The sequence below is a fragment of the Microtus ochrogaster genome, chromosome 18 (assembly GCF_000317375.1).
Source record: "Microtus ochrogaster isolate Prairie Vole_2 chromosome 18, MicOch1.0, whole genome shotgun sequence".
NCBI classification, from domain to species: Eukaryota; Metazoa; Chordata; class Mammalia; order Rodentia; family Cricetidae; genus Microtus; species Microtus ochrogaster.
The window spans coordinates 51,441,485-51,468,621 of record NC_022020.1 but is presented as its reverse complement, the minus strand read 5'-3'; the positions used below and the strand labels follow the sequence as shown (position 1 = coordinate 51,468,621).

Genomic DNA, 27,137 nt, shown 5'->3' with positions numbered 1-27,137 from the left:
TTCCCGGCCACAACATATAAGCATTTGATTTTCATCCCTATTTGATTCTTCATAGAGAAATCCTTCAGGTTGGCTTTTGACTTTAATGGCTAGGCCATCTACAAGAGGCCATAGACTAAACTGACACATATGGAAATCATGTAACCGTCCATATCTGTTGTGGACAGTCTGTAATAGAGAGCAGGGGACAATTTGTGCATTACAAAAACACCAATTCTAGTTGAATTCATAAAAAAATAAAACCTGTGCTATGGAAGTTTGTTTCTGCTTGTCCCCGGACCTGAAGCAAACAAAGCAAATCACGAAGATGATTGTTTGGTGTCTTCTAGCAGGGCCACTGCTCCGATCTGGGCCACCTGTAATTTAAATTTGACTTCATTCTATCTGGAAGAATTGGGTCCTTAAGAGAGATGTGGTCCTTGGGGGGTTTTGTCTCTTGGATTTCTTGTCACTTCTGTTTTCTCAGATTAGTAAAATAGTCTCTGTGTAAGCAACCTTCCTTGAAGTGTCTCAATCCCAGTGTGTCCTCAATGGTGGGATTCTAGCCAGGGCTGCCTGCCTCAGTGCCCAAGTTCTTGTCACGGTGCTGTAATGTTTCTTTGTTCCACAGAAACACTCATCACTACAACCTTTTTACCCTGAATTAGTCTTATAAAGACGGGCATAAAGAAAGGCCTAAGGGTTTGATAACTAGTAGTATCACAAGGGGAATTCTGGCTACACATATATAATGGTAAGAGTGCGTTCGGTGCGGTTGGATTTGTAGTAGACCCTGGTCTCTGAAGTCCAGGGAGCTGCATCACATGATGAATGGATCTCAAATGTCTGTAGTGTGCTCAGAGGACGTTCACATTGATATACATGGGGAAATACACTGGACAAGTAGCATGGAGTTGGAATATAAAGATCCTCAGAAACCAGGGAGAGAGTTAGGGCTCATACAGAGGACATGAGGTAGGGCCATGGAGGAAACAGAACAAGAGGATAGCCTTGGCCACAGTGACGTGGGACCAGGACTGTGGCCATCACTAGAGCTCACTGGCCATTATTCAGGTGAATGTGGCTATGGCCTGGCTATGAGCAAGGCTGGTCAGACAGAAATAGAAGCAGGGAGAAGCATATGGCTGCTGACAGGCCTTGACATTCGGAAACAGTGAGTGAATCGGGATTTAAGCCAAGACAGTTTAGAGAAACAAGACAAGCAACTCGGAAGATGTTGGTTTTGGAAAAACACAGATGGCTCCTTTTCAGATGTTTTGACTTTGAACGGTTTCTGAGATCCCTTGGTGATGATTTCCTGGGGTCACTGGAAAATGGACTTGGACTGGAGTAGGAGATCAGACTAAGGATGCGGGTTCTGGAATCAGAAATTCCAGTAAATGCCACAGTGAAGGCTCCCTGCGCACGTATGCTCACAACACACACACACACACACACACACACACACACACACACACCCAAGAGGCTTGAATTGAGCAAACCTCAATTAAAAAGGAGTTGAGGAGGAGTGGACCTGACTTGGGAGACTGGCTTATGCTAACTTTCGCTTGTATCTGGAGCAGTAATAACCACTTTACTGACAGCAGAGATGTAGGTTTTTGGTTCCCAGCTTCCCCTTCTCAGAGGTGATGACTAGAAGTTGGATCATCAGTCTGCCTGTCATGGGAACTGCCTCAAGATGCCTAGCCATCTTGAAGGGCAAAGGGTTGATGCTTACTGACTCTGTATGTGTGTGTACGGCTCTTTCATTGAAGGTCACTGCTCCAGCTAAAGTTGGCAACTCACCACGTGCTCTCACCCTGGGATTGCTGTCTGTTCCTCTTTACCTTTTTAGGAAGTGTGTGTGTGGGGTGGGGGGTATCTTAGTTTTCTTGAGTTTCATGAGCAGCAGCCATGGACTGAGTGACTTAGCACATCAGACATGGACACAGTTGCACTCTGGGAGACCAGACATCTGAGATCCGGATGTCAGGAAGGTTAAGTCCTCCTGGAGACCTTGAGGGAGGGACTCTCCTTTATCTCCCCTCACTTGCTGCTGCTGGTGCAACAATCCCTAGTGTTTCTGACATGTCAGTTACTCACTTCCGTCTCTGCCTCCATATTTACAGGTCTACCTTCTTTCCACCTTCTGGTCTCTCACTCAAACGCAGTTATTAGATCTAGAATGATCTCACCTCACCCCTTCTTTACCTCTTCAAAGACCTCATTTCACAGTAAGATCATAGTCTGAGGTTTTTTTGGTGGATAAGATTTTTTGGAAGTGAATGCCATTCAATCTGCATATTTCTGCTGTGCCTGGCTCCAAGGGTTTGCCTTTGACCTCGCTCGCCATTCCTCTACCCCACTACCCCCAACCCAAGCACTTACAGTTCAGTCTCTGTGCAAGCAATCCCCCCTTGAATTATCCTAATCTCACTTTGCCCCCTGTCTTGGATTAGGATTCACACTGGTAAGCATGCTTTTTGGTTTGTTTGTTTTTTTTTTTAAAAAAAAAATAATGTCTTAACTCATAGGTAAACCTGCATGGAAATGAATTCATCTCCCTTTGGGGGCTTGGTATCCAGGAGAGTTAGCCTTAAGTCTAGTGCTCTGCAGCTGAAAGTCTCTTGGGCCCAAATTATCTACTAGTATTTCTCTTTCATTCTGAATGACTCTTTTGTTTTCATCTTAGCATTCCTTTATTAATTAGTTTAGGAGATATGAAATGGGGTAAGTTAGTAAGAAAAGTGCTGGTTCTCCGAGTCCCCCCTTTCTCTTGCCAAATCAGATTCGTGTGTCTTTTTTTTTTTTTTCACGTTCAGGGACGGGTGCACAGTGGCTAATCTAAAGCAGGATGCCTGTGTTCACACTCCTTGGTCGTGACCGAAAGGAATGTCGAAGCAGTTATTCCTGTGAGTGCGGTTCTGTGTCTTGTACGCCATTGTGATCACTCAAGTTTAGGATAAACACTTGATAGCATAGCTAATCCAGCGTATGGCATCAGGCCCAGCAAGGGCCCCGCTTATCCTTCGGGGCTATCTCCTGGTTTCATGTTTAGTTTGAAGATGTCATCATGTGGAACCCTCGGAAAATGAAGACGGACCTAGCCGCCAAGCCATTGTTTTCAGCTGTGGGGAGTTTGAACGTGTCCCAGAGTTCTCTGCTTTCCCATTCTTCCATCCCGCTGGCCAGCTGCCAGGCATTATCAGGATAATCTGGCATTTTTCATACAACATCAAGAGCTGGCAGAATGTGGAGCGGCTCTCACTATGCCAATGTAGCCCTCTCGTTCTGCAATGAGGAAATGACCCGGAGAAGTGAGTCGGCCTCCCAGTGTCCCAGGAGGCATTCCTGCTACAAGCAAGCAGGGAGCCCAGGGCTTCACTTCCCTAACCGTGACCTTTCTGCTGTGATTTGCTACATAACTTTTACACAGCCACAATGCCACAGACAGCAAGTGCTGTAGTGGTGTAAGAGGGGAAGATGCCACAGTTTTTCATGGCTTGAGAACGAAAGAAGACCTCAGAGTGGGAGGAGGGACTGGAGGGGCAGGAGGGTTTAGCCTCCAGCAGGTTGTCATTGGAGAGAACCTTCCCTGGAGTTTGCCTAAGGGTACTTCTAAAACACGCCTGTTTTAATTTGCTAATCAACATAATTGAGACTCCCAGTCTTTAAGTAAGTGAGGAAAGGAATAGTAAAACCCTTAATTAAGAAAATGGTTTTCAGGCTAAGAAAAAAAGTAGATATTCTCGGGTCAGATACTGCTATCAATAATGGCTGAGTGCTGCTGAGGAAAATACTTTTTATAAAACTAGATTACAAAATCAAGAAAACATGCATAGAGCTAGAATCTAATTACTTAAATCTAGTTTCTTGGAATTAGTCCAGAAAGCCATAAAAGCCAAGAATTCTAGTATAGAATTATTTAGGTCGGTTACAACAAGGCCCTACACATATATATTTCGTTGTCAAAAACTCAATGATGTTGGTAATTTTTTTCCACCCGTGGGATCTTGCTTAGTCAGAGAGTAAAGGGCTTGGGAGTCTAAGATATGTTTAGTACTTACTTCTGCCAGGTCTGGAGGAAGACGCTGAGATGAACACAAAGAGACCCGTGCCTTCTAAAAGCCTACGGCCCACATTGGCAGATGAGTGTGTCAACCAAAGATCTCTGAAGGAGGAAAGAGAAAATGTTTTACAGAGGGCATCTCTGGCTTGGACCAGCAAATAGACAGTAGGGGGGTGGGGATGAGGCCCTCCCGCCAATAGGGAGCTATCGCTGGGGTAGTTGATGTGACTGCATCAAAGCAAGGGATGACAGAGAAAAGCCCAAAAGAGTGGAGTGGGCCACTTCCACTCTGTAAGAGATTCCAATGTGACTTTTGGACAATGGGAGTGGAAAGATTATATTGCATAGGGTGTGTGCATATGCGTGCACGCATGTGTGTGCGTGTAAAATGTTTGCACTTGACAAAGTAGAGGCTAAGCCTGGCAGCAGGAAGATCAATTAAGAGGCTCTGAAAAGGGAGATTTTAAGGTCTGTACTGAGAAAACCAGTAGCAGAGATGGTGGAAGGCGGCAGAATCATGTCCAGATGTCAGTGCCAGCATAGAAGGTTCATGTTATAGGATAATCTAGGCTTTGGGGTCAGATACCTGGGCATAATTCCAATCCAGTCACTTGCTGGTTACATGAGCTGGCCAAGGTGCTCGACCTCTACAAACCTCTGTTTCCTGCTGGAATGCCCTTCCACGGCACTATCCTACTGCCTGGTGTACTGACAGCGAGAGTGAGCTCATAGCCCTCACTCAGGGAAGAACAAAACTGTCTCTGGTACCTTCTCCCCAGGTACCCTGACTTCCAAGTTTTCTTTCTGGTGCCCTTATTGCCAGTGACACTTGATGGTATATGTGTGTGGGAACTCAGTTTTCATTCATGCTGTTCAGATTTACCATGTCACTGCTACCATCTGTACCGACAGCTGAGTGGATAGTGTCACCACTTCACCATAAGCTGGTCCCTCAACGGAATAGGCACAACCCATTTCCTACAGAGAGGGAAAGCAGGGCAGGGCATTAGCCTGAAGGAACCTGGAGCTGGTCTATATGAGACAGCCTCTCGTTTTGCTGCCTTTGCAGAACTGTTTGGAGGTCTCTGTCCCTTTGTAAGGGAATTTGTTATTTTACGGGGGACTTAGAATGTTATGTGTCCTCTGATGGAAGGGACAGCTTGAAACTGGAATGGCTTCAGCAGCCCTTCCTCCCTGCCAGAGAGTTAAGACTGTTTGATTTCGGCATCCTAGCAACCAAATCACCACCAGTGGACCGGCATGGCGTTTGTATAGCTCCTCTCTGGCACGCCTTCCCTTTCAAAAATGGAATTTATGGCTTTGTCCCTAATGGGCCTTTCACCCCCTCCCCTAGAGGAAATTCAATCCACGATGCCAAGTCATGTAAGCTGAAGAATTCCAAGGCTGCGAGTCCAGTTCAAGTGCACAGGGCATGTGTTTGCTGCTGCCAGCTGCCCTCTGGCTCCCCTTTGTTTAGATAAATAATTGAAAGTGTGCCATTTACAAGGCTGGGGCCCGAGAGCCACACGAAGGAATCTGGCTGAAGCCCTCTTAATTGGAAGCAGGAGATAACCAGAGACACAGCACGTTGCTCTCTTGACATCTTAACTGCAGATAGGGTGATGGTTTGCTTGGAGCTGTCGGTTGCCTGAATCCCAGGGTAACCCTGGTCGGATTCTTACCTGTTATAAAAGCAAACCACCTTCCTGGGTCCCACAGGGAGTTGCCAAGAGTGTAAGATACTGATGTGGAGCACAGCTGGGGTCAGGCTGGGGCTGAAGAAAGCACTACACAAGGCCTGGAGTCTAAAGCATCATAGCCCAGCTCTCAGTGTTGGGTAGCTTAAATGCTTGTTCCAGCCCAGAGAGTGCTCACAGTGACCTCTCAGAGCTAAGTCACAAAGAGGAAAATGGCCATTTCACAGGTCTGTGAGGCTCTGCAAGGTGACAATCTGCTGAGTCCAGATGCTTAGTATGTGACCCTTCAACACAATTTCAAAACAGAACCTGATTCTGGTTGGCTTCATTAGGGCATCCTTGGGCCTGTGTGTGGTCTAGGTGGTCCTTAGCATAGTGTTATGACTTTTCCTGTGAATTATCTGTTCACGCCAGTAGCCTCCAGTGGGGGTGGAGGTGGGGCCTAAGCCCTGACTTATAGAACTAACTCATGTAGGAATGGTCCATGGATATCTCTCTCTCTCTGTCTCTCTCTCTGTCTCTCTCTCTGTCTCTCTCTCTCTCTGTCTCTCTCTCTCTGTCTCTCTCTCTCTCATACACACACACACACACACACACACACACACTGATAGTCTTTTTCCATGCTTGTCTGAAGGTCTTGCTCCAAAAGGGAAGTCTCTAACACAACCATGGCTCCTTTAAAAGGCTTTTGTTTGTTGTATGTACCTGGACCCACACTGCCCAGCATACTTCCAGCCCCCAAGGGATCTCAGGATCTTTCCAGTATTGAAGTGGCACCTCAGGCACAACGGACCACTGTTCATCTGACAGAGGACAGTGTTTATCTAGTGCTCTTAATCACACAGCAGGATGTACCTCTCCTGCCTGCCCCACAAACATCACGGCCACCACAATGTTTGAGACTGGAATAGGGGCAGTGTGCTGAAAACCTCAGTATTTGGCATTTTTCATCTTATTATAGTGCCCAGAGCATAAGTTATGCCCCTTAGTTGGAACCATCCTATTAACTGATAATGTAAAGTTTTGGTTATTCTAGTGTCTATTTCTCTCCATCGACTCTTGCTTGGTTGTTTCTTAGCATTTAATGATGGGCATGTCTATCAGCGGGCTTGTTGGCACTGTTTGGAATTCAAGGGTGAAGACTGAGCCCATCATGGTCGGTTTCCAAGGCTACACATGTCTTTGAATCATCAATCACATGGCACCATTTGCTCTTTGTCTTAAATGCCATACGTAGGTTGGGAAAGCAACATTGTTCTCGCCAAGGTTAGGGGTCACTTGGCCATAGGATACCCCAGAAGACCAGATGGAAAAGCATTTCAGATATCTAGGGGAGGCAAGATGCTAATAATACAAAACTGGCCAACTCTGTTAAGCAAACCCGTTGTTTACTAGTGATAGTGTTCCTTTTCCCATGGAGCCCACAGGAGTATTGCTTTGGCTGGAGACAGCTGCGGGGGAGGCCAAGTAGAAGACAGAATAACAAGGCATTGCCAGTGAACACGCATGGAAGTTCTGCATTAGGAATAAAAGAACTTCCCCATTGCCTAAAGCAGGCTCGCGTTTCCGAAGCATGTTCTCTGACTCTTCTTGCTTGGCTCTGCTTGGTACAGACGGGATCGTGTTTTGATTATGGACTCCAAGACTTTCTCAAGGCCATGCGTAAATAATTCACTAAGGCTATAAAACACCTGGACACCCAACAGATCTTAGTAGAACTGAAGTTTCTGTATGCTCAGGGAGGCTTCTGTCTGAACTTTCTGTGTGACTTCTGTCCACGATTAAAAAAAAAAAATAACGTAGATAAAACATAACTCACTGAAGCCCACCTGGACTGAATCCCCAAGTCAAAAGACCTTTTACAGGTACTTCTCCAAACGGGGTCTTTTATATGTTACTAGGCTAGCTGGAAAAGAGCACAGTCTTAGTGGTGAGTGACAGGGATGGAGATGAATGACAGGAACGAAGGGAGTTTGGGTCAGGATACCAGGAGAGAGGCATTCTTCAGCTCGACTGCTCTAATCTCTCTCACCTATACCAGGTTCTTCTCTTCCTCACCCCTTCTCTTGGGACGTTGGTTCCTTCTGCCCACTTGGGACCCCTTTCCACTGCCTGAGCTCAGCTCTGCTTCTGGAACTGTCTATCCCAGGCAGTGCTGTACTCATGGCAAAGGAGTCAGCCGGCCCTATCCTTTGAGAACTGTCGGATCGGTGTGTTTCAGTATCTTGAGCATTTTCTGATCTTTAAGGTTTATGTTGATAAATATTTATGATGTTGTCCATTGTATAGGATCTTTCTGCATTTCTCTGAGGTATCTGTCGGTGGCCTGATCTTCTCTCCAGTCACCCCTATGTGTGTGTGGTTGTGTGTATGTGTGTGATTGTGTGTGTCTATGTGTATGTACATGTACACATACAAGTGCATGTGTATATGCATGCATTTGGAGACCTCAGGAACTGTCCACTTTAGTTTTCTCATTAATAAATTTTGTTCTTTGATAATTTCATACATGTATATAATAGATTTTTGTTCCGCCCCACTCATGCCCTCTCTTATCTTCCTGCCCCCTGTGCCAGCCCCACTTCTTCCCTACAAATCTCTCTCAGTATTCATGACTCTTTGTTTTCTGTCCCACTGAGTTTAACCTTGACTGTCTCTTTGGCTGCGAGTTTCACGTTATCCGATAAAGAGTGGTAGAATCATTGGTTGGTACCCAACCGGATACTATGCCTTTCTGTCTCTTAGGATCTGTTAGCTGCTGTTAATTAGTTGTACCCACTGTTCAACAGAACTGGTAGGACCCTATGAGCCTCTCCTTCATCCACAGCTGACTGCTGGCCAAGCCAGTCTTAAAAATTCCCTATAGCCATGATGGCACACAACACCGCCAGTTTTACTTGTTAATGGGCTTGATTCAGTCAGCAGTCCTAAGAATAGATGTTATTATGAACAGGAGTACAGCATAAATGTCCTGAGGCGGCTTTGTAGCCCTGATAAAGTAGCCTCCTTGCCAAACCGCCCTAAATTCTGGGTCCAGCTGCATCACTGTAACATCGGACGGCTTGCCTGCAGTATGTCAGCTCCAATTCTTCATCAAAAACAGCAGCGTGGATGGTATTCACCCCAGATAAAGTGGAATGTTCTTATCCCCATGGGGCAGAAGATGGTAGAACAATCCATTTGTCAGTGTTTCCTACAAGGAGCATTGCTGAGGTTATACCATTGCCAGGCAACTTTGAGTCAGTCCTTTACCTCTGCCAGTCCTTAATTCCTTTTATTCTCTGTAACATGGAAAATGGAGGAAGGAAGGAAAAGTGAGAGCCCACAGGAGACCAGAAGAGATAAAATGAGGGGTGGGGGGGAGAGAGGAAGAGGAGAGAAAGCCATCAAGTCTCTTTTTATAAATAGTATCTAAGGTTGTTTCCAAAAGAAAGAATTCCAGCCAACTTTAACTCGGTGAGAACAGACAGAGCATCTGTGACTGTTCAGACACTGGGATGAGTGCTTGGCACAGTTGGGAGCATCCATCCGGGACCATTCAGACAGGGGGACGAGTGCTTGGCACAGTTGGGATTTAGTCTCTGCCCTCTTAGGGCTCATGGAGGCCAGAAACGTGGTAGGTAAAGCATTCACTAGAAAGCTACTGTCCTGCTTAGCTTTTCATTTCTGTGATTAGACACCATGACCAAAAGCTACAAAGGCAGAGGAGGGTTTATTTGTCTTATATATTCCAGATACAGTCCATCCCTGAAGGAAGTCAAAGGAAGAAACCTGGAGGCAGGAACTCAGAGTCCCTGGAGGAACACTGCATAGGGGCTTATTAATCATGACTTGCTCAGCTTTCTTATATAACTTAAGACTACCAGCCTAGGGTAGCACCACCCACAGTGGGCTGGATCCTTCCACATCAAACGTTAATCAAGGTAATGCCACCCTGGCTTCCCTATGGGCCAATCTGGTGGAGGGGTCATTTTCTCAATGGACATTCCCTCTTCCCAGATGACATTAGCTTGTGTCAAGTGGCCGCATATATGTGTGTGTGTGTGTGTGTGTGTGTGTGTGTGTGTGTGTGTGTGTGTAATTATCACAGCTACCTACCTCCAAAACTGACTCAGAAAAGACAAGGGCTGTCCCCTCCCTTCTTAATAAATTATGCACCAACTTTCATGGAACCTGGATTCTTTTTTTTTTTTTTTTCAAGACAGGGTTTCTCTGTGGGTTTTGGAGCCTGTCCTGGAACTAGCTCTGTAGACTAGGCTGGCCTCAAACTCACAGAGATCCACCTGCCTCTGCCTCCCGAATGCTGGGATTAAAGGCGTGCGCCACCACCGCCCGGCTCCTGGATTCTTTTAGAAGTGGAAAGGTACTGTATGTTTATACAACGATAGTGGAAATGTAAACTAGTCCAGCTAATACAGAAATCAGTACCAACGTTTCTCCACTAATCCAATGCAGTGGTCAATATACTGCTGGCTTCAACAGGAATGGCTGAGAAACTACTGAGTTCAAGCAAACTAGTAGTGAGGCTGGTGGTTAGTGTGTTACCCTGATTGCCATGTATAGCCTCTCTAAGGAGGCCTCTGCCATGGATCCTGGCATGCCATTCTGAGGTGGCCATAATGACAACATACCTGTGTTTCTCTGGCTCCTGAAATGGAGTGTATGCCCTTCCTGAGTTCTGACTTCCATGATGCTTGTGTTTCTGTCTGCTGTCATCCCTAGAGACACACAGTGATTGTCACCCAGGACCAATTCCCAATCGTATTCATCTCTTTGTCGCCTGTGCTACTTGTTCATGGCAAGGGCGGCCTCTGGTCTCCAGAAGCTTTCATTCTTATCCCAACTCAGCTAGTGATAGGTGCTATAGGCCTGCTTTCAGAACTGTAAGGAACAATTGTGGGATTTAAATAATCCATGGAAAAATCCATAGCGTGCCATATAGTAAGATCTCAATTAAGTGTTGGTTGAGTTAATTGAACACTATGAGTTTTGAAATGCTCTTCAATTTTTGAAAAGAAATTGAAATTTTATTTTTTTATGTCTATGAGTGCCTGGATGTGTGTCTGTGTACCGTGTGCATACAGTGCCTGAGGAAGCCAGAAGAGGGTGTCAGATTCCCTGAACTGGAGTTTATAGGCCTCTGTGAGCAAAGCCATGTGGGTTCTAGAAACTGAGCCCAGGTCCTCTGGAAGAGTAGCCAGAGGACTGCTTACCTCTTAACTGCTGGGCCATCTCTTTAGCCCCTACTCTTCAATTTTTGACTCTGATACTAAGTTATTGGTTAGAAAGTTCAGACTTTGAGTTAAATAAGTGTCTGCTCCCATGTGTGATTTGAAAGGAGAAATCCTGCTTTGGGATGAAATCCTCCCTCCAGTGGCTTCGACCTAACTTAACGTCAGATGCCTTTTGTTTTCCTGCAGAGTTGTATGCATGTGTGATGTAGGGCATGGCATGTCACAGCGACCTAACCTGCAAAATGAGGTCTTGATCTGTCCTCTTTTCAGTGTAAGTGACACCTTCAGACTTCCTCATTCCCAAGTGACCAACTTGTGGGCAGCAGCTTGAATGAGCAAATTGTGTCTGCACATTCTTGTGCTGAGATCTATGTGAAAATGCCCCATTTAGGTGGAAAAGTACGGAAAAGGGGAGTGGGCGCCAAGGGAACTCAACCCTCTGTGTGATGAAAGGAAAGAGCGTAGCCCCGTCAAAGCTGAGCATCATTCAGGTTTGGGTTAACTTACAAGGAAGGCTCCAGACATTGGCATTTCAAGGATCAGCAGTTTGTTAGGTTCAAGGGCCCCATGCAATTTATTTCTGGAGCAAAACAAAGGCTGCGTGTTCTTTGGGCCCTTTCTGCTTACGGACCTTGCATTTTCGGTAGCCTTTCTCCCGCGGATCCAATTTGTTCTGTCATTTTGGCTTTGAATGTGTGTTATGTCCCAGGAACCAAAACCAAAAATAATAAATTACACAAGATGATTTTTTTTCCTCCTGCACAACACTGTCAGGTGTCCTTGGCTCTCTTGATAACCGCTCAGTCTTGGAGTCAGCTCCCTTGGGTATTATTTACCCACCACTCAGTGTAAATTCTCTCGCTGTAATAAAATACCTAACAAAATCAGGCTTCCAACTGACAGCTTACAAACCTAGCTGGAATTTGGGTTTCTGTCCCTGTAGAAAGGGGGTACGGTAGAACTTGACCACACTGATTCCATTCATTGGTTGAATAGGATCAAGCCCTGTTTTTCCTTTCACTTAGAGTAACGTCTTCAAAGTTTATCCACATTATACTATATTGGGATATGTTTGTTAAGACTAAATGATTCTCCTGCCCCATTCTCCCTCCCTCCTTTTCTTTCTCTCTCTCCCTCCTTCTCTCTGTCTCTCTCTCTCTCTCTCTGTCTCTCTCTGTCTCTCTCTCTGTCTGTGTGTGTGTGTGTGTGTGTGTGTGTGTGAGTGACAGTTTGTTTATCTTCTCATCAGTGGATATCCAGGTTCATATCTTTGGGACATTGGGACTGACACTGCCATGAGCACTGATGTACAATATCTGCTTGGAGTGAGTGCTTCCTGTCCTGAAGAGGCATGGCTAGGACCTAAGGTGACTCTGTTTACTTTCCTTAGAAGCCACCGTAGCATTGTTTTTGTTTGATCTTGACCATTAGCTGTGCACCTACTACCAAGTTCATTACAATTCTCATATTTTTGTTGGCAAGACTTGTAATAATAAGCTTAACAAAATAGACGTGTAGATAGGGAAGTTGGGGCGTTTCTTGGTTTTGTTTTGAGTTTGTGTTTAAGAGTTGCAGTATGAAATACAGGCCTATGTCATTGGCTTGGGAGCAGAACTCGCTGGTCAAATCCTGTTCAAAGGCAGAACCAAGCACGCCCAGATGGGAAGTGAATCATTTTACTTGCTTCTGTTTTCAGGGCTTTGGTGTGAAAGGAATTGTGGTCGCCCATAAAGTTAGGCACGGCGCAGTAAAGATTACAGCAGAAGGAAAAGTTTAGAAGGGGAAAGGAAAACATTCCTCGCTGGAGGGAACTTTACAGAGAAATTCAGACCCACTTGAAAACACGAAGCCCTTAAAAAATGAGCCCCAAGGGGCCCCCATCCACGCACTCCCTGGAAGAGGCTGTTTGGATGCTTTCTTCTCAGGCAAACTGCAGCCTGGTTAGCAGGAGGACCATAAATTATGCAAACTCTTGTGTTTTTGATTTTTTGTGTGTGTATTTAGGTTTTGTTGTGGTTTTGGTTTGGGTTGTTGATTTGCTTTTTGCTTTGCTTTGCTTTGCTTTTTTTTTGTCTGTTTTGTTTTGGGGCTCACCTGTCTTCATCTAGGACAGACCTGTGAAGAAGTCCTAGCTCTGTTGCCATTTGGAGCCATTTCATTATGGCCCTCACCTTGGAGGGAAATTGTAGGCTAAGGGAGTTCTTTAACACTTGGGCCTGGACAGTGTCATCTACTGACGGGGTTTTCCACTGGCTCTCTGCTTTACTACGCCAGAGTATTGAACTTCTGGGTCTAGTTTCCCAAACCAGATATGCTTGTCCCAGGAGTGGGCAAAGGCTATCTATTAGACTGCCTGGGATTTGGGAGGAAGAGGGATGAGACTTCAAAGACTGTCAGCTCACCTTGCCTGTCTTCTGGCCCCCATTGTCTTCCATAGCTGGTGTGAGCCTTGTAAATCTTGCTGTGGTTCGATGGAGTGGGTGACGTTTCTCTGTTGTAACCACGTGGGTTAGAAAGTATCCCACTGGCCACCGCCAGTCTCATCCTCTCCTCAGTTAGATCATCTCTGCACTGTGCTGTGGAGAGATAATGCTCTCCAAAGTCCTTGGGATGCGGAGTTGCAGGTTCACTTCTTATGATTACTTGGGGTTAATTTGTGACAGAACAGGGTGGAGGGATCGAGTTGTCCTTTGCTACCAAAATGAAATCGGACGTTTCTTTCTCCCACACCATTTGGTTTTGGAAGAAGACATGTGTCCACCTTTAAGAAGTGGCAGAAAGGTCTGCCACCAATACCCAGAGGTACTCACTACCTGGGAACCTGCTGGCTATTAGTCCTGGGAATCAAGCAGGTGATCTTCATTCTCTTTCCTGCCGGATGGCCACAGTTCCCCAGCCTCCTCCCCAGCCCTGGAGCAGACCGCCTGAAGGGCCTGTCTTCCTTCTCTATCTCTGTTCCCTGAGGAATCCTTAGAATCTAAGGGCAGTCTAGAGAAGCATAAGGATATACTTTAAAATCCTGTACTCCACCAAATTGGAAGCCCTAAAATAAGTGGGTAAATATCTTGATATATATCACCTAAAGGGCTGAATCAAGATCAGATAAGCAGTTTAAACAGATTTATAACCCTTCAGAAACAATAATTAAAAGACAAAAAAAAAAACCCAGTAGGATTCAGCACATGATTCTTTCAGACTTTCTAAGAGGAGTTAATGCCAGTGCTCTGAAATTTTCCCACAAAATAGAAAAAGAAAGAACATTGCCAATTCTTTTTATGAGGCTACAATTACCCTGATAACTCAACCACATAAAGACCCAACAGAGAAAGAAAATCACGGAGCAATTTTCCTTATTAACACAGATGAAAAAAAAATCTCAATAATTACAAACTGAATCCAAGAACACATCAAAAAGATCATCTACCATGACCAAATAGACTTCATCCCAGAGATGCAGGGTTGACTCAACATATGTAAATCCATTAAGGTGATTAAATATATAAACAGACTGAGAGACATAACCACATGATCATCTCATTAAAGGCAGAAAAGGCCTCTAACAAAATTCAATATTCCTTCATGATAAAAGTCCTTGAGAGACTAGGAATACAAGAGACATACATAGGCATAATAAAAGCAGCTTATAGGAAGCCCAGAGTCAACATCAATTTAAATGCAGAAAATCTCAAAGCATTTCCACTAAAATCAGGAACAAGACAAGGTTGTCCACTCTCTCTATACTTATTCAATACAGGACTTGAAGTCTTTGCTACATCTATAAGACAACTGGAGGAGATCAAGGGAATACAAAAAGGAATGGAAGAAACCTAAGTATCTTTATTTGCAGATGATATGATTATATACCTAAATGACCCTAAAAACTCCACTGGGAAGCTTCTACAGCTAAGTAGTAGAATATAAAATTAACCCAAAAAGTCATAACTACTGTAAGCAAATGACAAACTGACTGAGAAGTCATGGAAACAACACCTTTCACGATAGCATCAACCAATAAATAAAATACCATGGGGTTATTTTAGGCAAGTGGAAGACTTGTACAATAAAATCTTTAAGATATTAAGAAGCACCAATGAGTTGAAAGATGCCAGGGAAATAATGCATAACAGGACAGGCACACATATGAACTCATAGAGACTGTGGCAGCATTCACAGGGCCTGCGTGGGTCTAAGTCAGATGGGGCCCAGGGCTAAGAGGGAAAGTAGACACAAGCCACCATCCCTAATTCAGACTATATCTCTAACTGATAACTACTCACAAAGGAAAAATTAGTTTTCTCTAATGAAGTCAGACTTGGTATTCAAGTTGACTCTTGACCCCATGACCAGCAGTAGATGGTCAACACAAAACAAACTCCGTGGCAATTTTAGAGGTTTTTTTTTTTTTTTTTTTTGCAATTCAGATCTTTTGCTTATGTATTATGGTTTCTGATTTTGTGTCTGTGGGTTTTTGCTTGTGTGTACAAATGTGTATATCTCAGCATCTGTGTGTGTTTCTTGTGTTTTTTTCTTGTCTCTCGATTTCCCTGTTTTATTTTCCCCATTCTGGTTGGTTTTTATTTTGTCTTATTATTGTTGTTGTTATTTAGATGCCAGTTTGTGTTCTAATGAGAGGAGATGGAGGGGGGAGAGCCACAATCAGAATATATTGTATGAAAGAAAATCTATTTCCAATTTTAAAAGTGGGAGAAAGATGAGCTTCAAGGTGAGAGCAGCCGAGAGAAATTGCCTTTGCTGTTTTCTTATTGTATTGATTAAGCTGCACCCTAAACACTATTTGGCTCCCAAGCCCAGACCTGTGCCAGCCACCTTCATGATACTGTGCACAGTCTCTGCAGTAGTCCGACCCTGAGGCCAATAACGTGTATCCACGTTTTCCCACAGGGGAGCTGAAACCCAGCAAGCACAGGAAGCAAGCCCGAAGTTCCATCCTTAGCTCATTAAACACCAGAGCCAGAATTGTAAAGTCAATATTCCCGGACCCCAGACTAGTTCTGCATTGACTAAGTAAAGCCTGGTACTGAGGACTATAAAATAGCCAAAAACACACATCTCTCAATAAGTATAAAAATCTGTGTATCTGGTACGTGAGTAGGGAAGTTATATAAGAGAAAACCCAGGCAGATCTTGGGGAAACCACAGTAAGGGTTTACATATTTGTCTACTGCCTCAACTGACTCTCAAGGTCCTTCTGGTCCTCTGATTCTTGGATTTTGCTAAAAGTTCTAGTCGAATGTAATGACCAGCAAGCAGCCTGATGGCCTTATCTTCACTTATCTTCATCTTGTAATTTCATTTTTCCCTTCCAAACGTATGAGTGTGTGCGTGTGCGCACACTCCCGACTGATGGGCTATCATTCTGGCTGTGTAGATTTTACTTACAATTTTATGCATGTGCTAACTCCGGGTGACACCCAGGGGAGCCATCTTTAGACCGTCTTGATTAGCAGATGTTGCCCTTGCTATGTAATAACAATCTAATCGCCACTTCCCCTTGCCAAGAAATGAGAAAAGCATCCTCGTTTGGAAACCAGCTCTAACACATGCAATGGATTAGGAAGGGCTGTCTCCCCAGAGTCCCTGCGAGCATTCTTCACCGTAGTTTGTTTTTCCTAACGATAAAAACTGCACAGTGGTGTTTGGAGTTCATTCTAACAAGCGCCTGGCTTGCATGACAAGATTTTCCTTGCGCTGCCTCAACTTTTTTACATGTAAATTATGTTGTAAGAAATCTTGGGCATGGGATGATGTGTGTAGCCCATGTTTAATTTTCCTCTATTTGAGAATATTTCATTTATTTTTTTAAACGGCAAACTATGATTGGTGGGTAGTTAACATGCAAAATAATGATAAGTTCCCAGGAACTCTGGGAAATGTAGGAAGGTGGCTCACATCTGAGCACCTTTTCTCTGGAACAGAGAGCTGGATGGACTCAGTTAAGAAAAACTCAAAAGTGCATGCTAGTTCTTAGTTAAGCTGGTGTGGAAGTGGCACGTGTTCATCCTGGGGCTCGGCACTTTCCTTGAGCCTTCTGAAACATACCAGATCACTTGGACATCATTTCATCTTGTAAAAGGTTATCCAAGAAAAAGCTCAGATTACAGTGTCCATCTGTCACCCTGGCACTGAGGGGCAGAGACATGAAGATGTCTGGAGGTCACTGGCCAGCTGTTTTGACCCAATACATGAGCCCCAAGTTCTTTAAAACCCTATGTGTGAAGAAATACATGCATATATAAATTACAATCTTGATGTCGGCCTCTAGTCTCCATGTATGTGTGTGTGTGTACATATACATAACCACAAACCGCCTCCCTGCTTCTCTCAAAAGAAATAATGGAAGCAGAAAAAAAACCTGTTTGCACAGTACAGAGCCTTTCAAATGGTCAAAACGTGGACAGTATCCAAGTGTAATATCGCGAATGAAGAGAGAGGCTGAGAGTGAGGATGGTACCGTTTATTATGATCTTTCAAATGTCTTAGAGTATGTGAGCAGCTGTATCTACGCTGTAGCACTTGCATACAAGTAAACTAAAACCTCATGCTTAGATGCTGTTAGATCTGAGTATCAGAAACGTATGTTTTCTCCTCCACCCAACCTACTCATGTGTCACTTCAGTGTCAAACAGCAAGCAGCTTTCTAAAGAGTGACTACACGTATCTCAGTTGGTAATAGCCATAAAGTTGTAATGAGCTTTCTATACGGCTGACATTCCTTTTGGTTGCAGGCATCTTGGACTGTTTTCTATGCTGTGGAAAACTAGGCTGAGTTTCAGCTCCATAGCAGTATCAAGGTGGATCTTCTGGTCATCACCATCAAAGTGTTCCACATGGGCTTCCCTCGGAGTGTGATATTTTAGTGGGAGATATCGGGAAATTATATCTAATTATGTCTTTCAGATCAATACTGTAAACTATCACTGTGGAACACTTCCGGTGTTGACATAGATTTCTGTCCCACCCAGTTCTACAGCCATTCAGTCAAAGAAACACACAGAGGCCTATGCTAATTATAAACTGGTTGGCCTATTAGTGCAGGCTTCTTGTTAACTCTTACATCTTAAATTAGCCCATAATTCTTGTCTGTTTAGCCACATAGCTTGGTACCTTTTATCAGTGAGGCATTCTCATCTGGCTTCCTCTGTGTCTGGGTGATGACTGCAGACTGAGCCTTTCCTCTTTCCAGAATTCTCTGTTCTGGTCGCCCCACCGATACTTTTTGCCTGGCTTCTGGACAATCAGCATTTTATTAAACCAGTACAAGTGATCAATTTTTACAGAGTACAAGACCATTGTTCCACAGCATTCTGGCACAGTGGCCATTTGCTGATTGTATAAAGTCCCACTTCCTTTAATGAACGAAAATCAAGGTAAGCTCTTCTTAGTTAGCTTCCACTACATCATGGCAAGGGTGCTTGAGCCAGTGGTCCTCAAGCACTCCTGAGTCAGTGATCTTCATGGTGCTTAAACCTGGGGGTAGTGTGTTAACTTGATGGAACTTCCTGGACAGTGGGGAGGCGTTATCACAAGCCTATGTATTAGTATTGTGTCAGGATAGGGATTTAACTCTTCTCAGGGCCCCTCCCTGGGAAGGGCATAGTCACTTGACCTTGCTATAGGAAAAAAGAAATTCCTACTTCTAGTGTCAAGCTCTCTGTGCATGGTTCTGACAGGAGGTGACACATGCAATACCAGTCAATGGTAAAGTTGTTTGGCTGGTTGGGTGGGGAGTTGGTCTCCTTCTAATAAAATATACTGAAGAAGGAGTCAAGTTTATCTATTTTAGGAGGACAAGACAGGCAGAAAAAGATGGGCATAGAGAGTAAACTTTTATCTTTTTGCTCAAATCTGTTTCAAGACTATCTTGACACTATTTCTTTCCATGTGTGTGCATGCGTGTTTCACCTGCATCCTTCTCTGTATATCACATGAATGGTTGGTGCCTTTGGAGGCCAGAAAAGAGCATTGGATCCCCTGGAACTGGAGTTATGGGTTATGAGTTGCCATGTGGATGCTGAGAATCAAACCCAGGTCCTCTGGAAGTGCAGTGATACTCTTTATCTCTAACCCATCATTGGTTTTCATAATGACAGCTGACTTGTGTGCTTCTGCAGAGAGACAGCCACCACGGCTTGCCTCCTTGTGAGGGACACCACAGGAAGAAGTGAAATGAGATGCCACACTTGACCCAATTTCAGATTCTCTTGCAAATATGTTTTTGTATAACTTTTCGTACATTTTACAAGTTGAAGAGAAGGCTTAGAGGTTAAGAGCATTGAGTGCTCTTCCAGAGGTCCTGAGTTCAATTCCCATCACTATCACCTGTAATAAGATCGGGTGCCCTCTTCTGGCCTGTAGGCATACACACAGGCAGGACACTGTGTGAATAATAAATAAGCTTTACAAAGATTTATAGAGTACACACTTAATAACATTTTGTAAGCCTTGTGTTTTTAGAAGAGATTTGCTAAGGTTTCTCCCACAAACAGTAATTCACTAGGCAGACAAATCATGCGAGTTGACTTGAGCAATATTATAGACTGTACAAATTAAATTATCTTTATTTTATTTTATTGAAAATAGACTTTTTCATACAATGTATTCTGGTTATCATTTCCCTTCCCTCTACTCCTCCTATATCCTTTCTACCTCCCTACCTACCCTCTCATCTGGATCCACCCCCTTTCTGCCTCTCCTTGGAAACAAACAGGTGTCTAATAAATCATAATAAAGTAAAATAAATAAAAACAAATTGTAATTAGACTAAACATCTAAACAAGAAAAAGCGACAAAGGAAAAGCACAATATGCATATAGACACACATGTTCAGACACACATGTTCATGTACACAAGACATATAGACACGCATGTTCACACACATAAGACATAGACACACATGTTCACACACACAGGAATCACATTTTTAAAATAAAACAAACCAGAAGCCATAATAATATACACAAATGATCTATAGGTTAACAAAGGGCTGGGGGGAGCTGACAGTGTTATTTGACAAAGAACAGCCAAAGATGTCGTGGAGTTTATCCAACCTGACTGACTGGCAGAAAATAATTACTGTTTATAAGTTTACTAATTCACTATTTTTTTTAAAGATAGTGTCTCACTTTGTAGCCCAGGTTGGCCTTGAACTCATACAAGATCCAACTTCCTCAGCCTCCCAAGTCCTAGAGTTATGAGTGTGTGCCATCACACCCCATTGGTTAATTCAGTGTTCTTTCCTGTGTCATCTCTCCATTTTGCTGTTAAATACACATGGCAGAAACTGTTTGGGATTCTGTGGGTATTTTTAATGCTTAGATAAGTTTTATAGTTTTAGAATTTTCATTTATTATAATAATTTTCTTTTATTTATTATTATTATTTGAGAAGGGAAAGGGGAGGGTGCATAACTCATCACACATGCAGAGGTCAAAGGACAACTTTCAGGAGTCTGTTCTCTCCTTCTACAGGGGGATTCAGGAATTGATCATTGCCAGGCTACGTGGCAAATACTTTAACCCACTGAGCCACCCAGGTAGCCTTAGAACTTCCAATCATAAGAGTTTTCTGTTTCTTTGATGAAACGTTTTATTTTTTAATTGGTTACAAGTGTATTTTCCTTTGTGTCTTCAAGCCATGTATCTGACAGCTGGGAGTGGAGTCCCCGATGGTCTCTTCAGAGGGGGTCACATTTGTACAAGCATCTCCTAGCAGCCCTGTGCATCTGTGCTCTTAGAACACAGGCACTTTCCTTGATTAGATATACATTGGAAATGGGGGTATGGTAGATGGTAGCCCAGGACTTTCTCTCCTCCTGTCTGTGGTCCTTCATTTATACACTAAAACTATATTGTTCTCCAGAGGCAATTAACCTACTTCATAGGACCCAGAGTGTTGGTTTCGTGTATTAGGTGGCAGATGCTGGGGTGTGGAAGATATGTGGTCATCTGATTTTAATATTTTTCTTTTTAACCTCAGATTGTACCAAAAATACTCCATCTCTACTTTTCTCTGGGGTTTTTTGGACACATTATGTTATATAATATCAGTAACTATAAATAACCTTATTTTCAACCCAATATTACATCTAAGATGCTTTTTTTGTCTCCTAGGAAAAAATGCTGCAAAGGATATAAATTTGTTCTTGGACAGTGTATTCCAGAAGGTACGTAATTTAATAGATGATTTTCATGACTAATGACTAGAGAATACAATGTTTGGGTACACATGGAATGTGTGTTAGCTATACATATATTATGTATGTCTAGTTATGGAAGTGATCATAATTCCCTTTTTTAATGATCGGATTCCAGGTGGTGTGCTCTGTGCGAATCACCAGCGTGCTCAGATTTTAGGTTCATGCTTAGCAAACTGGCATCACATGTACTAGTTGTAACATGATCCTCTTCAAGAACTCTTTACCTGCTCTCCAGCATGAAACTTCAAGCTCCTTTAGAGGACTTTCAGCAATGCTAACCAAATCCACAGTCCTTCCCTAAAATTAGAAAGGTTTCAGGCTTGGCCTGATCCTCTGGGCATATGATTCAGAGTAAAGAGACAGCAGGTAGATTACATTGGACAAGATGAACAGATTTTAATTACGTTTTAATGGGCTACTTAATAGGATCTTGGGCAAATCACATTTTAAGCCTTTCTCTTTTATAGGTAGGTTTTGGTACCAAGTTAAACGGGTTTAAAAAATTTTGCCGTATATAATCATACATGTGGCATTTAAGCTCACTATAAAAACACTGTGTTATGAGTGTGAGTCTTTTTGTCACCAGTATTTTATAAGAGAGGAGACAGAAACTTAAAGACCCCGAGTTTAAAGCTGGGGATAGTGGCTCAGGCTCAGATAGGCTGAGACAGAAATTCACCTCAAACTACAGCCAATCTGGGCTATATAACAAGACCCCATGTTAAAACAACAAAATCCCTCTACATTCATTAGTCCAATAAAAAAAATACCTAGGATCTCACTGATAATCAAGCACCAAGCTGAGCAGGTGGGGAATATGGCTGCTCAATTAAAAAGGCAGAGCATGTGAGTGAAAGAGACAAGCCTTGTGGGTACTGATGAGACAAACTAGACCTTGTTGAGGGTTGAGAAGACTTGGCGTTGACAACGTCACTTGAAAGCTATATAGAACAGTGGTTCTCAACATTCCTAATTATATGAACCTTGAAGATGGCTCTTCATGTTGCAGAAACCCCCAGCCATAAAATTATTTTTGTTGCTACTTCATAACTGAAATTTTGCTACTGTTATGAATCATAATGTAAATATCTGATATTTCTAAGGGTCTTAGGCAATCCCCTGTGAAAGGGCTGTCCAACCCCCAAAGGTTGAGAACCACTGTTCTTGACTATCAACCCTACAACACTGAGGATAAATATGGAGTTTTTTATCCATATTTATTTCATTGGAGGTGAAACCTTGTGTGGAGATAAGACGTGTACTATGACACAGACAACAAAAAAAGAGTTTAGGCTTTCAAAGTCTTCCAACTCATAAATGACTGAGAAGTTTGGAAAAGTCTCAAGAGCTATAATGTCAGATCGCAAACGCAAGACCAAGCCATGGTTTAAAGGTGACAAATGCAGGCTGAGCACTTCTCGTCTGAAATGCTTGGTGCCAGGAATACTTCATGTGTCAGAGTCTTTGGATAGGGAAATATTTACACAGACCTTACTGTTTGAACATCCCTAATCTGACATCTGAAAGGCTCCTAAATCCAAAAACATCACAGAACTCAGAATGTTTGAAGTTTTAAGATTAGGGATTCTCTACATATGTAAAAAGCCTGGCTTAACTGAGCAAGGACGGAGCCACACAATGCTCACCTTTGCAAGGGTGGCCTGGCAGCGTTATATACAGTGGATTTAAATGTGAAGACTCTTGGTGAAGATGCTGTTTACACAAGAGTGTCTGAGTCTGAATTAGAATCATGCCAAGAGAAACAGAACCGAGACGATAGAAAGTAGATACAATTTAGATAGGAGCTGCATGACCAAAAGTGGGTTGGCGCTAGAAAACAAGCATCAGAGAGAGAACTGAATAAATTCATTACCTTTGCTCCCTTCGGAAGCCCACAAAGCGGAAAAGACATAAATCCACAAGATCCAAAGGAAAGAAAGAACAGATATCATCAACAAAATGTTGGAACCTAGAGATCAGCCCTGGGGGTGGGAAGACTCTTAGCAAAAAAGAAGAGAATGAAGTCTGAGCCACTACCAGGAAAAGCCAGGGACAACTGACCTCAAGGTAAAATAGACAGGCAAGAGCACTAGAAATAAAGGTGAAAGTGGTAGCAAAAGCAGAAGGGGCTGGGAAACGGCTCAGTAAAGTTTTTATGGTACAAGCATGAGAACCTTGGTTCAGAATCTCAATGCTCACATTAAGATACCAGGTGGCATAATGTCTGTAACCCCAGTGTTCACAAGGACAGACGTAAGCAGGGTCCTGGGACTCACTGGTCAGCAAGCCTACCAGATTTGGGGAGCCTCCAAGATCAGTGAGAGATCCTCTCTCAATAAAAAGGGTGGAGTGTGACCAAGAAAGACACCCACTAGTGACCACAGACCTCCGCACACACGTGCATGCAAACCAAAAAAAGCAAAAACAGAAAGAAAAGGATTAGCTAAGAGTCAGAGAGATTGCCCTCCTAGATCTTGTTCTGTCTCAGACAGAACACCGACCCTTGCTTGACCAGACAAGGAGAGTCAAGACAGTTCTTCTGGGAGGTGAAACACAGGCTTCGGAGAAGACAGCCAGACAACAGAGGCATTCAGCTCAGGCTCACACATTACCTGCTCAAGCACCAAGCCTTCACTCTTCCTTTCAGTTGCAGTGACTTATACTCAGACAAAGACTTAGAAATGTTATCCCTGGGTATACCAGATGGCTCGTGCCAAAGACCTGACACTATCATTCTAGTATATATAATAAATGCAGTATGAAATTTCAGCACAGTAGAATTAAAAAAGAACCCTAAAATTTTTCAAAGAGGAATAAAAATTCCTGTGAAATAGAAAGACTAGGATTTAGCTGTGGTAGGACCATAGGAGACAATAGAGCAAACAGGGACGTAAAGTTGACCAACCTAGTTACATATTCCAGGTATCAGCACTCCTATGTGTTGGCAGTCATTTTTACATGTGTGAGCTCAACTTCTTTTGTGGCCTTTTTTTGGGATATACTGGACAGCAGGCTCTACTGAATTAGGATAGTAAATCAGGAAAAAGAGGGTATGAATGGCAGAAGGCAGGGGTGCCCCTCAAAAGATAATCACATAAAGTCTTAATAGGAAGAATGTTCCATTAGAGTGCCCACCCTTTTGACAGTGTGACTTGATGTCATCTATAAATGCATTAGGTTATATTCACAGTTACCCAGGGACACATGTGACTGTGTGGGTTAGACATGCCTGTTTTGGGGAACCTCCAATATATCCAAATACTTTAGTCATTTTACGAGAGTTCCAAACTTATCTCTGGGGACAAATTGGTAACAAAATTTAAGAAACTGAGTTGTGTGGATCAAAAGTTAAGTCCAGAAGGAAAACTAACTGATGAACAGAGAGGATTTGATAGGAAGAATTTCTGGCTGGACACTGAAAGTTGAAAAAGAAAAACATTAAGTACAACAGAGATAAAAGGTGCAGTCAGAGACTACCAGCTCTGCATAGGGAGCAAATAGAGACAGTGGACCAGTTCAGACTGGTGAGCTCAGAGGGAGAGTATCTATCTGTGCTGGCTAGTTTTATGTCAACTTGGCATAGCTTGAGTCATCAGAGAGGAGGAGCCTTAGTTGAGAAAATCTCCATAGATTGCATTGTGAGCAAACCTGTATGGCATTTTCTTTTCTATTTTATTTTTGATTTTTTTTGAGACAGGATTTCTCTGTGTAGCTTTGGAACCTGTCCTGGCACTCACTCTGTAGACTAGGCTGGCCTCAAACTCACAGAGATCTGCCTGTCCCTGCCTCCTGAGTGCTGGGATTAAAAGTGTGTACCACCACAGCCTGGCAGGCATTTTCTTAATTAGCAACTGATGTGTCTCTCAGGGATGCTTACCACCCTGGGCTGGTGGTCCTAGTTTCTGTAAAAGGCAGGCTGAGTCAGCCATAAGGAACAAGCCAGTAAGCAACACTCCTTCATGGCCTCTGCATCAGTTCCTGCCTCCAGATTCCTGCCCTGTTTGAGTTCTGGTCTTGACATTCTCTGATGATGAACTGTGATGTGGAAGGATAAGCCAAGCAAACCCTTCCTTCCCCAAGTTGCTTTTGGCCATGTTGTTTCATCACAGTAGTAGAAACCATGACTAAGACAGTATCTCTGAATGGAGCCTAGACCTCTGAGGAACTAGACAGTCAGGACTGTTGTTCTGAACTCGGAGAACATAACCCATAGATCTAGAACCCAAACTTTGGGGTATTTCTGGTGCTGGCATATCTCAAATAGGATATAATGAGGTTGATTCTGCAAGTGGCAGGAAAATGATACAGCGGCATTTCTTACCGCTGTTGAGACACTATGCTAGTGTGCGGAAGGAAGGAAACACAGATGAGTCTCCCAGGAAAAGAAGCCCAGACAACAAGCAGACATGCATAGCCCTCCTTCCTCTGGCAGCCTCTCTGTCTTTGTGTTTCTATGTTCATCTTCATCATGTTCCTCCCCCTCCCCCAGTGCCCCTTACTGACGGTACCTAGTAGGCCAGTGACTACCAAAATAAAAATGGCCGAAGACCCAAGTCGTAAAGCAGCCCATGGAAAAGGAGGTGACACAGATTTGAACTCGTTAGCAACCACCAAACATACACCAGGGTTATCTTCATTCTGGGGAAGCAAAAAAGTGGGGGGTCCCCGAAAAGATAAATGGTCAGAGATCATGTCTAAGCTCAGCAGAGGACAGCTTTCATATTGTCAATTGGTTGACAACACCGAAGTCCTATTCAACTAAAATTCCAAAGAAATCACTGACTCCGTGGAAAAATTTAGAAGGGTGTTGTTGCTCAAGGCGTGTGCGGAGGCGATGAAGACTCTTGCACGACAGGAAATGAACAGGGAGTGCTGAAAATGAAGACGTGAGGTGAGCTGGCCATTGTGAGACGCAGGGGTGAATAATATGAGAAACACAGCTCACCGAATGTGCTGGAAGTGACACCCCAGGGAAGCAGGGATAGAAGGGGGGATGCTGGGACAATGGCTTCTCAAAGCACCCTTGCCACAGTTGATGCAAGTTCTTTTAGGCAGGCACTCTGCTTTCCTCTTGTCTCTGGCTTCTGCCCAGTTATGGTGACCACTGGGAGGAAAGGGTTGCTCACCAGCCATACTGAGATCCTGCTCTCTCCAGCCAAAAGAATCTAGAACTTCATTCAGAAAAAAAAAAAAATCCTATATAACCAGAAACGGTTTGCAAGGCTGGTCAGAATCCGTGCAGGCAGAACAGACCTGGGCTCACACTTATAGGAAAAAGGGCTTAGTAAGGGCAGTTTTAGGTCATCCTGAGACTGACATGACCCTTGTCATGCTAACCCAGGCTGCATCAGGAGCTTACACAGCCTGCGCTAGGAGCTGACAGCCCACCTGCTTGACTTCATATCTACCAGAGCAGAGCCAGGCGCTCTCTGTATCCAAGGAGACTGCATCTGTCGGCACCCGAGGAGAGCGGCCGTGATTAATGAGATGTTGAGTCTGGTCTGGGAGCAAATGCTGAGCCAGAGCTTCAGACTTAGAGCCAAAGGCCCTTCAAGAGGTACATTAAACACCAGTTCATCAGAGCCCAGGGGAGCCTATGCCCTAATTCTTTGGGTAATAACAACTCTACTCTAGTTTACACAAGCTTCAAGCTGATAAGACATTGGTAGCCATTCAAATGTGTGTTAGTCTTCTCCGAGGGCAGGGTCGACCTTCCTGTTAGTACACCTGTGACTCTTGCTCACACAAGCACTGGCTCTGAGAAGTCCCCACAACCCCAAAGTGTCCCCGCTCCTTCTCAGAGCCTGCCTGACCCCAAGGTCTTCCTCTCAGAGTGTGACAGTCAACTCTCACCAGCTCTGGCCTGTCCTCACATTCTGCTGGAAGGAATACACTCTCTGTGTCATTTGGAGTGAAAGACAACACAGGTCTCAGGGATGTCG

The 27,137-nt window shown here is 43.7% G+C and overlaps 1 protein-coding gene across 1 annotated transcript in view; it reads left to right on the top strand.

Moving 5' to 3' along the window:
- Nucleotides 1-962: 962 nt before the first annotated feature.
- The window catches only part of Ccbe1 (collagen and calcium binding EGF domains 1), a 53,077-nt gene continuing 26,902 nt past the window's right edge, over nucleotides 963-27,137 (top strand). The window contains exons 1-2 of the mRNA XM_013349424.2: nucleotides 963-1,153; nucleotides 21,110-21,162. Of these exons, the coding sequence (XP_013204878.1) occupies nucleotides 963-1,153; nucleotides 21,110-21,162 (244 nt within the window). The remainder of the gene's footprint in view (nucleotides 1,154-21,109; nucleotides 21,163-27,137) is intronic.